Source organism: Astatotilapia calliptera, chromosome 19 (assembly GCF_900246225.1).
Source record: "Astatotilapia calliptera chromosome 19, fAstCal1.2, whole genome shotgun sequence".
NCBI lineage: Eukaryota > Metazoa > Chordata > Actinopteri > Cichliformes > Cichlidae > Astatotilapia > Astatotilapia calliptera.
The window spans coordinates 26,828,002-26,841,977 of record NC_039320.1 but is presented as its reverse complement, the minus strand read 5'-3'; the positions used below and the strand labels follow the sequence as shown (position 1 = coordinate 26,841,977).

The window sequence follows — 13,976 nt, the reverse complement described above, 5'->3', positions numbered from 1 at the left end:
ATTTGAATTGAATTGGTGGAAAATGTTGGTTAGTTTTAATAAACATTTTTTTAAATATGTAGTTTAATATGTGATTTATCAGTTTAAGTTACAGTCTTCAAAAAAAGGAAATACACCATATTTCAATGCTAAGGTTTAATGAGGACGTATCAGTCATCAGTAGGTCTTAAAATGAGGGGAATGCAGTGAAATGAACGGTTCATGCCGGAATGCATAAGAAGTGTGGAAAACTGAGTACAGCCCACGAGTCATAACAAATGCAGAGGGTAAACTGTAGCTATGTGCTGCTAATCAAATGCACTCGCCTGAGTGTGAGCACCTCTTTCCTTATAAAGGCGTCATCTGCATGGAGGTATATGTTGATCTAAAACCCGTATATGCATGTTTTTAATTAAATGGTAAAATGTCTCAGGTTAAACAAATTATATGTTTTCAAGGATTTATTGTGAATAAAACATTGGTTTCCAGAGTTTGCTAATCATTGCATACTGTTTTTATTTGAATTTCACACAGTTTTCCAAGTTTGGGGGTTTTGGGTTGTAAATAAATAAAAATCCCAGGTTCAGCACAGGATATATTTCCACAGTCCGAATTAAGGATTTCATTAATGTGCACCTCACTCAGTTGTTTGTTTTTTATTTTATTTTACACAGCGCTCCACGTTTTCTGAAAAGGGATTTGTAGTTTTTTGCTGAGCGGGGAACCTTGGCTTCTTCCCAAAGCACAGACACATGTACATTAGTTTAACTTGTGATCCTAAACTGGGCGTGAGACTGATGAATGGATGGAGTGATAGTTATCCCATAATGTCCCTCTCCACCCATAAATACACCTGAGGTATTCTTTATTTAGTTTTTTATAATCCTCACAGTTCAAGACTGAATTCTGTTTCCTAATTTTGCTCTGTAACTGTCGCCCTTTGTTATATTTTTACTGTGAATCACACCCCTTACTTTCTTGTATCTAAACAATATAAATCCAGTCTTCTATTAAAAGTCCTCTTTGTCATGCAGATAACTATGTGATGCTTCGTCTGCATCCAGCTCCTATCTGTGGAGTACAGCTATAAATAGGAGGCACTTGTGTCTGCTGGGGCAGTGTGGAGCAGAAGAATGCTCTCACATTCCTTTGCCTATCATATACTGCACATATTTCTCTTTTAGATCAGAGTTATTCTTCCTCATATTTACTTAATTATTGTTGTAATCATTACAAATAAATGAGTGACATTTCCTGAGATACAGAAAAATCCCAAAGGGAACATTCTTGTGCTACACCAACGATTATGCCAAATGTTTGTATCATTCATTCACAGATGTGAAAATATTACATCACGAGGTTCAGTGGACATAAAGGAAAATGCACCTTAAGCAGTGAGTGGCGCTTATATGGAATTCCTCATTGCAAGCTGTGAAACCTCAGTGGCTGCTCATTAATGACTCTGTTCCTCACCATCACCCTATAAGGAGACATCTGAGCCAATCATGATGGAGCGCTGACACAGAGAGCCAGATCAGATAGAGCCCTTCTGGCAATACCATCAGCTGTTCCACACACTGAGGAGGCTCAGTGCACATACCAGCAGAGTGGTTGTTTTCATCTCCTTAGCGAGACACCAGTCACGCTGTCTTGACTGGATGGATCAGCAAAACCTGCGAGGGATGAGTTGCATTTGTTCCGCATTGGGAGACACATCATTTCAAATATTATACAGACACTTTATCAAGACTTTGACATTATTTGAGAGCTATTAAGAGATTGCACTGTAACTAAAATGCAGATGATGCCTTATGTTCCTTTCTTCCTTTCCTTTATTAATCTTGTTCTACAGTATAGTTATATAAAGAAAGACATCCGATGTAGTTTTAGTAACAATATAGAAAAATGCTTAATTATCTTAAAAAGCTTTTTTAAAGACCTACATATAACAACCATCTACACCAGTTTTTGAAAAAAACTTTCAGTAGTTCATATCAATAGTCATCTGTGGGTGCATCCGAAAAGCAAGAATAACTCAACTAACATGTCATGTTTAAACTGTGAGCGAGTAGGAGTGCACTGTAGAGAAGTCTCTTCCATGTATGTGAAACACACATTTCCAAGGGCATGAGGATTTTTGCTGGCAGCTCTTATTTGGACTCGCGTGAACTCTCAGCCCCGCCCCTTGTCCTTCGACCCATTGTGGGGCATATTTAAGGGGATCCTCTGACTGTGACCCTGCATCCCAGTGGAAGCATCTGTGTTCCAGCTTGCTTAGGTGAGTACATTTCAAAGTGTGTCTCTTTGAATCACTGAAGAGGTATCTGCTTGTGCAACTGCCTTCTTTTTACCTTCAGGAAAGTTACTACCTGTTATTTGAAATGAAGGATTTTATTTTTTTTACTTTTATGAGAGAATAGATTAGGTTATTTCAGCGTCCTCAGAAGTTAGAATCACTGACTGGATTTGTGGAGCACAGTGAAAGCTGGTGTTATTTCTACCTGTTTTTTGCTTAAAATGGTTTGATTGCATGTGATGCCACAAACGACTGACAGTGGGGTGATGTGTTTTCCTGTGATCGGTACACTTTGTAGTGTGCAAAGTCTCACAAAGTATACCGATACACTACAAAGTCACACTAGAGTAGTACTTGGAAAGTGCAACTCTGAGAGGATGTTGGTTAAATTTACCAGTGACTCAGTGGCTTAGGTTTAGAGGCAGCTGGGTCACAGAAGCAAGTAGTAAAACCCGAGTGTCACAGCGTACAGACAGATGGGTGCTGGCCAGGCACTTCTCTCTGACCTGAAATAGCAAGAGATCAATGTGTCACTTGTTTAACCCTGTTAACGGCTGTGGGGGTGCTGAGCTTAAAATAGCTCACAGGTCTCCCGGTTCTGGCCCTTTTTGGTGCTACCTCAGCAGCTCTTAGATACCCCAGGAACAATCGTGGCTGTGGAGATATGGTATCAGGGGTTTCTGACAAGGGTTGGACAAAAATAGCATCCATCCACATCGAATTAGCTCTGTAGCACCCACTGAATTGAGTTGTGTTAGTATTCACAAGTGATAATACCATAAGAGCAGCTATCAGATAGTGCTGGCTGCTCTTCAAAGGACTGTTAAATCACAGCTAATACGTATCTATTAACCACACGAGTGACTGACTCTATCTCTAAAGGGTCTCATTTAATCAGCTGCTCCAACAATAAAGTCAGTGATTGTTCAACAATAACACATCCTTAGTTTACATGACGGAGAATTTAGGCAGATGGTCCTAACAACCAGCCTAAACCTTCTCATCAAATTTTAGATCACCCCAGTAAAGCCTCATCATGTGTGACGACGATGAGACTACCGCCCTTGTGTGCGACAATGGCTCTGGCTTGGTCAAGGCTGGATTTGCTGGAGATGACGCTCCCCGTGCTGTCTTCCCTTCCATCGTTGGAAGGCCCCGCCACCAGGTATGCTCCAAGCAAAAAACTATCTTAGTGCAATGTTAAAAAGATGTTTAGGGTAACTGTTTTCATGTGTTTTATACTCCAGCTCATGTGTCTTTTTTCAGGGTGTGATGGTGGGTATGGGTCAGAAAGACAGCTATGTAGGCGATGAGGCCCAGAGCAAGAGGGGTATCCTGACACTGAAGTACCCCATTGAGCATGGCATCATCACCAACTGGGATGATATGGAGAAGGTTTGTGCAATTTCACCTACACCCCACTTTATCTTTACAGCCATTATAAGAGCATTTGGTGCCTCGTTAGTAAGATCAGGTTGTTGCTTATTCAGTTATTTCAGATTTCTTCTCTTTCCTCGGTCAGATCTGGCACCACACCTTCTACAATGAGCTGCGTGTAGCTCCTGAGGAACACCCCACCCTGCTGACTGAAGCTCCCCTGAACCCCAAAGCCAACAGGGAGAAGATGACTCAGGTATTTAAAGCAACTAATCAATTGTTTTAGACCCCATTTATACGTAAGTTGTGTGTTTCTTCTCCCTCTGATTCTGCTTGCTTTCTCTTGTAGATTATGTTCGAGACCTTCAACGTTCCTGCCATGTATGTGGCCATCCAGGCTGTGCTGTCTCTGTATGCCTCTGGCCGTACCACTGGTCAGTAAACTTCAATCATTTTTCCAGGTGTTTATTTGAGTCTGAGATCAGTTATTCCAGAATGTAAAATACAGATCCAGTACTTAAGCAAGAGATGTGTATGATGTGTGTGTTTACACTATTATTGTGTCTGTCATCTGTCTCCTTGTCAAGTGGAGGTGCTAATCCCCCTACAGCAGCATGTGTTCTCAGTGATGTCAGCAACATTGTATAGTGAGTGATGTGTGACATAGCTGAACTGCTGCTCTTATTTGCTCGTTAAAGGTATTGTGCTGGACTCTGGCGATGGTGTAACACACAATGTTCCCATCTATGAGGGTTATGCTCTCCCACATGCCATCATGCGTCTGGATTTGGCCGGTCGTGATCTTACTGACTACCTGATGAAGATCCTGACTGAGCGTGGCTACTCCTTTGTCACAACTGGTAGGACTATGCCATCTTGATTAATTATTTTGCGTATTAAAAATGTATGAATTGGATTTTCCTAAATAGCTAAACGTTCTGGTCCTTAGCTGAGCGTGAGATTGTGCGTGACATCAAGGAGAAGTTATGTTACGTGGCTCTTGACTTTGAAAATGAGATGGCCACTGCTGCCTCCTCTTCCTCCCTGGAAAAAAGCTACGAGCTGCCCGATGGTCAGGTCATCACCATTGGTAATGAGCGTTTTCGTTGCCCAGAGACCCTCTTCCAGCCTTCTTTCATTGGTGAGTTCAGTCTCGATGCTTGAGTTACACTGTTTCTGTCTATGTTACAAAACGCCTTTTTAATCTTTTTACTTGTTTTCCACCAGGTATGGAGTCTGCTGGTATCCATGAGACTGCCTATAACAGCATAATGAAATGTGACATTGACATCCGTAAGGACCTGTATGCCAACAATGTGCTCTCTGGTGGCACCACCATGTACCCTGGTATTGCTGACCGTATGCAGAAGGAAATCACAGCCCTGGCACCAAGCACCATGAAGATCAAGGTGAGAGAATTGCAGACGTTTTAAGTAAATACACTCATGGATGAAGTCAATTAACACATCATGAACATTTATTTCGTAAACTTTGTAATATATTGAATTATTTAATTAGTTCAGTCTGTTACTGTTATTGACCTTGAGCAACTGTAACCCAGATAATTTCCTTAGGGATTAAAGTATTCTGATTAAATGGTGTTTAACATTTCCTTAGATCATTGCTCCACCTGAGAGGAAGTACTCCGTCTGGATTGGTGGTTCCATCTTGGCTTCCCTCTCCACCTTCCAACAGATGTGGATCAGCAAGCAGGAGTACGATGAGGCCGGCCCTTCCATTGTTCACAGGAAATGCTTCTGAGCACACCTCCTTTCATCCATGCATTTTCACGTTGCTGTCTCATGTATATAAGTGTATGTTCTATTGTAATAAAGACAAACCTTTGTGAGAGAACCTCCTATGATATTGTTGTGTGAAACAAATATGGATCATTTAAGAAATAGTCTAACTGAGAAAATTAACTAGGTCATTTCTCTGGTATAAAAACTTTTACAATTCCCAGTCCTTAAAGTCCTTAAAGACTCAGGTGGTGTCAGTAAACATGTTGGTTATTTAAAAGTCAGGTTATATTTAACTTTACTTATTACTAGACATGTTAGACACAGCATAAAAGAGGGACTGTCTGTGTACAGGCACGAAAAAGCGGAAATTTCCTTTTCAAATGGTTGACTCATTTAAACTACATGACCTACCGGTTGATCGCAGCGTCTGCTTGAGTTTTGCTCTGCCTTAACAGAAACTGCACCGCCCAGCGAGGCTGCTCTGGGTGTTAAAACAAACAAAAAAGCAAGCACGTTATTCAAAAGGATTTCAGCCAATCACAGCGGAGAGAGCAGGGAGCGCTGCTGTTTGAATGCATTGCGGAAACAGTGGGCAACCGATGTGAGGAGCGAACCTTATTACAATGCAGTTAGCTAGCTAACGAGTTAAACTTATTTAATTTATAGAGTTTGTTGTTTTACAGGCGGTAGGCCGTTTTAGACCGCGTGCAACTTAGATGCTGTGTCGGTTATTTCAGAGTAGGGGAAAGTCAATGTGTTAACCTAGCTGGCTAATGTTAGCTAGCTAACTGCATCGCAACGTATGCATGAAGTTAACCTTTAGATAAGTGCTCCATAATGTAACTTTAGTCGAGTTGTCTATTCATTAGGACTAAGTAAGGTTATTCTCCATACAGCTGATCAACGGTTGTGTTGCTACAGAGCTTTATGGACGCTTAATATTCACGCTGAGCATGAGTTATCGTCCGGAGGTCTTGGGAAATTAACAAAGTCAAAGAGGCTGCGGTCAGGCCTGAACTGTTAGAGCTGTGAGTGCGAGTTTGCTGTGGCAGAGATAAGTGATCAGTGCAAAATTTCGAGGTACGTTTGCAAAAATGAGAGTCATGGAGAAAAATGTGATGCGTCTAGTGGCCGTGCAGCACCTCCGCTCAGCGTACGGGATTAAAACAAAGAACTGGAACAAAAACAAAGCGGCCAGCTGCAAGTCAGCAGCCAGCAACTCGGTAAGTTTAAATAAAACGTTTTTACTAATCTTCAACACCACTCACTTGAATTATTTGCAGCGATTCTGAAATGTAGGACTTCATCATAATCGTTGTGTTGGTGTAGTTAGACGACAAATCAGCAAGTTCACACTATTAACCTTGGGCATTGTGTTGGTTAGACTCTTGAATCAGATTAGCATATTATTGAAAGCTGACGAGTCCCATTTGTTCGCAGACTGTTGTCACCCAAGCACTGAAGGTGTTTTGTTTGGGTCTTGCCGTCATTGTTCACAGCATAGATTTTGTTAGTCTAAAGGCCAGCGTTTTCTTATATAGCTTCATATTTGTGTGGGTTTTAAAATATTTCTTTAATACACACTTTGACATTGTGACGGCACAGATGATTAGATGTAAGTTGCTAAAGTGAATGTCAGTTAATGTGGAAATGAGTGGAAATAACTACTGAAGCCCTCCCTTCTACTTATAAATGGGTTACAGGAGTCACAAGGTTAGTTGCAACACACTTTGACTTTTCAAATGAAGGCTGAACTTCTGCATTTGCACGAATAGTCCCTCTTGTGGATAGAGAATTAATAGAAACAGTCCAACCTTTAGGTCAGAAGGAAGAAGGCAAGTACTAAAGTTCTGCTCTGCTGAAAAAGGCTGGACAGTTTTAAACCAACAAAGTGCCTCTGTGTTGCTCTTAAACTTAGGAATGCTTGGCATCCAGTCAGTCAACTGGTCAAAAGTAATGGCAATTTTGGCAGTGGTTTTGGTCTGTAAGGAAGACCACACTAACTGTATAACCACAGTGTTGCAATGGATGAATATGTGAGTGGCTTGATGCAGCCTATAGATTGTTAGTTTTATTACAGCAGTATAGCTCCGTTTCTGTTCCTCCCCAACTTTCAAGCCTTGTTGTTAAAAGTTGTAAAACTGAGCAAACATAATGTTTTATTGTTTATTTTTTCCCCAGACAAAGGTTTTTGGTATGTCCCTGGAGAATTTGCCATATTACAATATGGAATGTGGGAGTGTTCCAAGGTAGGTAATAATGCATATTTTAGGCTATTCAAACTTGCAGCTGGCAAGTTGTTTCATGTCCCATCTTGTGCATTTGATACTAATGATTTTTTTGTTTTTGTTTAACTGCCCTTAGTTTTCTGGTTGACGCGTGCATGAGGCTGCTAGCACAGATTGACACAGAGGGCCTGTTCAGAAAATCAGGCTCTGTTGTTCGTCTGAAAGCACTCAGGGTGAGTGATGGCTGAAGCTGACCTCGCTTTCACCGAGTGACCTTGACACTGGGGACTGTCTAACACAACAGAGCTGTGTTTTGTCTGTCCAGGCAAAATTGGATGCGGGTGAAGAGTGCCTATCTACTGCTCTTCCCTGCGATGTGGCGGGTCTGGTGAAGCAGTTTTTCCGTGAGTTACCGGAGCCCGTGCTTCCCACAGAGCTGCAGGAAGCCTTCTTCAAGGCTCAGCAGCTCCCAAATGAGGAGGAGAGGACCTCTGCCACCATGTTGCTGTCTTGTGTTTTGCCAGACAGGAACTTATGTGTGCTGCGTTATTTTTTTGACTTTCTTTACAATGTATCTAAACGGTAAGTTAACGTAAAACCACCTTTTTTCAAATTCTCTTTATGCTATTTATTACATAATACTTTTATATTTAAAGAATTGATATTTTACTTTTACTGCTTTATCACAGGAGTGCAGAGAATAAGATGGATAGCAGTAACTTGTCTGTAATCTTGGCACCCAACCTCCTCCACTCTGGTGATGGCACAGAGAAGATGAATGCCAACACTGAGAAACGCCTCAAACTGCAGGCCGCTGTAGTCCAGTGTTTCATAGAGAATGCTCACAGCTTTGGTATGACCTGAGGCGCTGATCTTAAAAGCATTTCTTCTATATGTCAGGTTTCACTCTTCTGTTTTACCTCTAAATATTTGACTGTCTGTGCATTGAAGGTGTGTTACCAAAGTTTCTTCAAGACAAAGTTCCTGCCATGATGGGCTGTGAGGCAGGGGTTCTGTCTCCTGCTCATGATGAACTAGAAGAGCCGGAGCTGAACTCGGGAATGAAGAGGAAAAGCAGGCGCAGCTTGGGTGGTAAGGCTATATCAGATTTACAGTAATTCTTTGCTTATTGGTACAATATGTGAATATTTGTAGTTTCAGTTCAACTAGAATATGTCACTCAAGACATCAGACAAATGCAAGTGAAAGTAAGCACTGCATTGCAGTGCATGTTATTCAATAATGTTATTTTTAAACTGCTGTAGTCAGTAAATGTGTATTTGGCTCATATTTCAGATGTGGTCAATGGTGCACTGAATAAGATAAAAACTAATAGAACACCCACAAATGTCCCCCACACAGACAGTCTTGGTATGTACCGTGTTGCCTGCCATGTAGCATGATAAAACTGTAGTAATCCATCTGCTATACAAAAGAAACGACAAGCTAAAATTTCCTTAATAAAATAAATCAATCTGGGAACATATTTGATTTCGTGCTTAAATCTTCTTTTGCACTTGGATTAAAGCAGTTTGCATCTACCGTGATAATGAATGAATAATGCACAGGCTTGCTTGATTGGCTTTTCACTCTTCTGCCTTTTTTTTTTTTTTGATTTTTGATTTTATTTACAAGCTTCTGCCAATATTTCTGAGTCCGTTTGGCATGTTTTCAAATGGAAATGATCAAATCCTGCATGTGTGAAGACATTAATTCTTCTGTGATTTTTGCCAGTCTTTTCTTCTGCAACTCCTGTGATTTCAACACCAGCCTCCAAGCGAAAACTTCCTCTGGAGTCTGGCAGCTCTTTTGGCTTTTCAAACAAGAAACGTAGATCTGTCAAAAAGAACCTTGGGATAGAATTGCTTCCTGATATTTTGTTCAACGGGCCCTCCACACCTGGATCAGGTAGTAAAGAATGTTTAATTACTGGGCATAAACTGCTATGGTATCTCTTGATCTTAATACAGCTTTAATTTTCCTCCTTAAATATTGTAGCCTGCAGTACTTTGGGGATGCTGGATTCTTCCCAAAATGTCCTGTCGTCAGCAGGGAGGTCTAGAAGGCAACCGACCACATCTGCAAGGAAGAAGAGCCGACGACTCAGCAGCAGACACCTTATCAACAGGTACAGATGTGATCATTCATTTCTCACTTTTGTTGCTTTTTCTATTTAAAATCATGTAAAGTAGAGGCGGGCAATTCATTTTCTAAGTGGCAACATGAGAAACTGGGACTGTTGTGAAGGGCAGCACCAATAAGCTGAACTATGTATTCATTTTCTCTTTGATTATCGGTGTAGCCCTCCACAACAGTCCCAATTTCAAATGTTGCCATTTGGGAAAATGAATTTCCCACCCCTCATCCAAAGGAAGATATACTTGTAAAGCCTTAGCCTTTAATCTAAACTATCCCCAGCTTATCTTGCTAATAATTGTTTTATTTATTTATCCTTTTCAGAGTTGAGTCTGGAAAGGCTGGTTGCTTTTCTCCTAAAACAAGCAAAAAAGAAGCTCCACACAAGTCCCTGCGCTTGCGTTTTAGCCTCGGGGGGAAGAGCAGCAAAGACGCTGTAAGTGTGTTGGCCTGATGGAAATCAACCACTTCTCTGGTTTTCCCATAAACACTGAAAGATTAGTCAAGTGCATTCATGCATAATCTGCAATTAATACATTTGCACATGAGGAGTAATGTGGCATGTATTTGTGCACAGTAGCACTTTTTTTATTGTTGTTTTTAATGTACTAAGTTTACTTAAAGTGACTAACTCTAAAACAAGTAATCCATGCAGGACTTTACAGGTAATCGTAATTGTAATATGATGTAATATTACTGACCAAATTGTGATATTTGCATGGTACCAAACAATAGAATGGTGTTTGTTATGCTTAGATTTCAGTGATTTTACTACACTAAGCACTCAGGTGGACGAATGTTAATAAATGTGTGTGTGTGTGTGTGTGTGTGTGTGTGTATATCTATCTATATCTCTATCTAGATATAGATAGATAGTAACCAGTGTTTGAGTACATTGTGTAGGCTGTTTAAGGCTCTATACTAATGCTTTATAGTCATTTGTGTATTCTTGATTTAATAAAAACTTTAAAAAAAAATCAAATGGATTGTTTCTTCTGAGTGATTTTTATCATCCTCTGAAGAACTAACCGCAAAAGTCATGATATTAACATCTTAATGTTACTTTTTGGGTTTTTTCTGTGGGATCCTTTTTAACAAAATACTACTCTGACATTTCACCCTCTTTCATTTCTCATTTCATGCTGCTCATAAAGGCTTCTGAGTCCATTGGTTTGCGACTTGCCAAACAGGAGAGCACCACCAGTTTCCATTTCACCAAAGAGACAGAGTTCATTCCATCAGTTCAGCCTGGAAAAACTGAATCCAAGAGTAAGTACCAGACAGCTGAACTTTATGCTTAAAATAAAATATTAAATCTTCTTGTCATGTAATGCATATCAAAAATGTACCTTTCCAGGCTCCAAGTTCATTAGTAAGTCTGAAGACAACTTGCTGACGCCCAGATGTGACTTAAATGCCCACCGAAGCTTGTGGTGTGCGGAGACGCCCGTAAGAGCCCAGGCCTTGAGCGGCGGGTCTTTCACGGATACGCCAATGAACCTGTGCCTTAAAAGCAGCTACATGTCTGAGCCCGCCATCGTCGTGTCCAAGCCCCCAGCAGTAAGCAGCCTTCCCATGAAGTTGTGTTGTGCTTCCAGTGCAGAGAGCCTCGAGAGCGAGAGCTCAATCCCTGAAGCCCAGAGACAAACCGGTCCCACCCTGCTGAAAATCAAGAAGGCCTTCTCAGAGTCTGGAAGTGATCTCCAGGCTGTCATACAGGAGTCCCGCAAAGCCTCAGGAGCAAGTATTTCAAAACCATCCAACATGATCACAGACCCTCCTCCAGAGACTTCAACAGCCAAATCTCTGTCTGTGCCAAGTGAAGCCCCCAGCTTCTGTATGCAGCAGAGCCTTCTGGCTAATGAACAGAACATTACTTTTGGCCAGATTGAAATTGCTGCTTTGTCTCCTTTGCATATTGATAGTGTAGTTCTTGAGGCTGCTGAATCCCACAGCCCAGTCATCCAGGATGAGAAAGGTTCTCTCTGTGCTGCTCCTGCTGGTGGGAATAACAGCTTCACAGTAGGAGCAGGAGAAAGGGAGATGGAGGAGATGAACTGCAGCAAGTTGATTGATGCTCTGGATATCCAAAGTCCTGCTCACTTCAGACTAGGTGTCTCTTCTGGACGGCAGTCAACTCCATACAAACCAGGTCTTGAACTCCGAAATGAGTTTGTTACACCACCTAAAACTGACGCTGTAGTCAGTGTGTTACATGACAAGAGGGAACTTTCTCCAGAGATTGGTACCAAAGTCCAAAAACAACCAACGTTTTCATCACACAGTCAGGAGGCTGAAAGGCGTCGTGTGGCAGACCACATTCAGCACTTCAACAAGCTCACCATTTATTCTCCCACAGGCTCAAAGAGCAATCAGATCAAGTCGCCGCTTAAATTCCACCGCACCCCTGTGCGTCAGACTGTTCGCAGGATTAACTCTCTCATGGGAGAGAGCAGGAAACCTGTTAGAACTGCAGGTACCATCACCAACCAGCGTGGACAAGTAGCAAAGGCTGTGAGTCTAGAGAGTGGCCTTTCCCCTCACCCAAAACTTCAACCTCACCACGGAGAACACGAGGTGCCATCCAGCCACACGTGCCCTTTACAGAAGCCCCCTCCAGTGCCTCCAAAAAAGTCACGCACCAAGTCCTGTGCGCTGGGCGACATGACCAACAAGGTCCAATCAAAGACCCAAGTGGACTGCTCAACCAATGAGCCATCAGGAGCTCAGAAGCCTCTGCAGCAGCTAGCTGGGAAGGACATGAACTATTACAGAGGTTCACCCAGAAACCCTCTCAACCAAGGAAGGCTGCTGTCTGCTACGAAGCCTGTCGATTTATAGTGAATATCCATTTGGCCTCTTCTCTCCTTTAACTATGCAGGTGTCTGCTGAGAGTGATGTTAAACGTCCTAACCTATTCATGTTTTCAGGGTCTTAAATTATTGTCAGCTGTCTAGATGCTGTTTGTGTTATTTTAGGGCCTTATTGGGAGATGTTTGTATGCCTTACATTTGTTTTACTTCAGTAAAACCAATTTAGAAGTTAAGATGTCGACACATATCAGCCTATAAGATTACGTTTAGTTAGTAGTGTGCAGGCTAAATTGTGTAAAATGTGATTGGTGTGACTGGGATGTTTTGATTGAGTCATTATATTTATGCCCTTTTAATGTTAGGTAGATGTTTGGGGGGGGGGGGACTTGACTGAAGTGAAAGGGTTTTTATTCCATATTATTATTGTCATGTCTTGAACAGGGGAAGAAAACATGCACCTTTGTTGGATTTTGTGGGGAGGAAAAAAGCAAACAGTGTTCATGAAATCACGTCTATTGCAGGCCATTGTTTTTCAAGTCTTCAGCTATTTTTCTTTTCTTTTTTTGTGCTAACTGCATCAGACGAATAAAGTCAAACAACATGATTTGTTTTGTGGTTGAATAATTTTTGGACTCCGTGCAACCACCAGGGGGAGTGCTACAGCTACTGCAGACAGCTGCAAAGTGAGATACGGCTGCACTGGGATGTTAGCGCAGGCCTCCAGAATGTGTCAGCTGGAAGTTTAGAGTGTTTACACTAACTTGTTGAAGGTCTATCCAGATTTAAAATATATTACTTGAGAAATATATGACGTTATTTACAACATTTATTTAAACGTACTTGAGTTTATATAAAGATTTAAAAAACCGGTTACTATTTTTATTTTATTTTTTTGTCCAACATTTTATTTTTTGAGTCAGCAATCTGACTCAAACTGAGAACTAAAGCCCCAGATACTATTAAAAATGTAACATTATGTACTTGACTAACCCGGCATGAAGAAAGCAAATTGACATTGTATCCCCCCTGCAGTTTCGGAAGCCTTTCCCGATCGGGTGAGGGTTAAAATCATTCCTGGAGATTTATTCCTCAGCCCATTTGGAAGCTTGCCATCCTTCATGTGTGTGAGGTATGACTGGACCTGGGGCAGAATGCCACGCTTTAATCTCATGTTGCACTGACCGGAGCGCATGGTCTTTTGGGGGGTTGTTGACTCATGACGTTGTCATGACCCCTAAATACGTCAGATTGGGCAATGTAATAAGCGGATGGGTTTATGCTGGGGGAAGGTGGTGCGGCTACTTCTCAGCTTCCTTAAAGTTCCCTTTCACAGGGCTGGAATGGTTAAGAAAACTTTAGGGATGCCAGGTTTTTGACAATAAATAAATAAAAATCCGTCAACTGG

General features: G+C 41.5%; 2 protein-coding genes across 4 annotated transcripts; both read left to right on the top strand.

The window, feature by feature from the left end:
* Positions 1-2,182: 2,182 nt before the first annotated feature.
* On the top strand, positions 2,183-5,511 carry actc1b (actin alpha cardiac muscle 1b). The gene is made up of 9 exons (XM_026152983.1): positions 2,183-2,257; positions 3,290-3,440; positions 3,542-3,670; positions 3,798-3,908; positions 4,002-4,086; positions 4,351-4,512; positions 4,602-4,793; positions 4,880-5,061; positions 5,270-5,511. The coding sequence occupies exons 2-9, from the start codon at positions 3,312-3,314 to the stop codon at positions 5,411-5,413; spliced, it is 1,134 nt and encodes a 377-aa protein (XP_026008768.1). The 5' UTR covers positions 2,183-2,257; positions 3,290-3,311; the 3' UTR covers positions 5,414-5,511.
* A 435-nt stretch (positions 5,512-5,946) lies between these two features.
* On the top strand, positions 5,947-13,175 carry arhgap11a (Rho GTPase activating protein 11A). Of its 3 annotated transcripts, none has more exons than XM_026152981.1 (12): positions 5,947-6,617; positions 7,576-7,643; positions 7,759-7,855; positions 7,948-8,204; positions 8,312-8,475; positions 8,574-8,714; positions 8,919-8,993; positions 9,357-9,530; positions 9,675-9,750; positions 10,083-10,194; positions 10,913-11,027; positions 11,116-13,175. In XM_026152981.1, exons 1-12 carry the CDS (start codon positions 6,489-6,491, stop codon positions 12,597-12,599), a joined length of 2,892 nt encoding a protein of 963 aa, XP_026008766.1. In that variant the 5' UTR covers positions 5,947-6,488; the 3' UTR covers positions 12,600-13,175. The 3 variants fall into 3 exon arrangements, with proteins under 3 accessions (XP_026008766.1, XP_026008764.1, XP_026008767.1); XM_026152979.1 differs by having other exon boundaries at positions 9,621-9,750; XM_026152982.1 differs by lacking the exon at positions 8,919-8,993 and having other exon boundaries at positions 9,621-9,750.
* The last annotated feature ends 801 nt before the right edge of the window (positions 13,176-13,976 follow it).

What these genes read in the sequence shown, in the direction of transcription:
- actc1b (XM_026152983.1), top strand. Translation starts at nt 3,312, where the DNA reads ATGTGTGACGACGATGAGACTACCGCCCTTGTGTGCGACAATGGCTCT. An exon ending in TTGGAAGGCCCCGCCACCAG is followed by an intron (nt 3,441 to 3,541) that starts GTATGCTCCAAG and finishes GTCTTTTTTCAG; the next exon opens with GGTGTGATGGTGGGTATGGG. An exon ending in TGCCTCTGGCCGTACCACTG is followed by an intron (nt 4,087 to 4,350) that starts GTCAGTAAACTT and finishes TGCTCGTTAAAG; the next exon opens with GTATTGTGCTGGACTCTGGC.
- arhgap11a (XM_026152979.1), top strand. Translation starts at nt 6,489, where the DNA reads ATGAGAGTCATGGAGAAAAATGTGATGCGTCTAGTGGCCGTGCAGCAC. An exon ending in TTCGTCTGAAAGCACTCAGG is followed by an intron (nt 7,856 to 7,947) that starts GTGAGTGATGGC and finishes TTGTCTGTCCAG; the next exon opens with GCAAAATTGGATGCGGGTGA. An exon ending in TGGAAAAACTGAATCCAAGA is followed by an intron (nt 11,028 to 11,115) that starts GTAAGTACCAGA and finishes GTACCTTTCCAG; the next exon opens with GCTCCAAGTTCATTAGTAAG.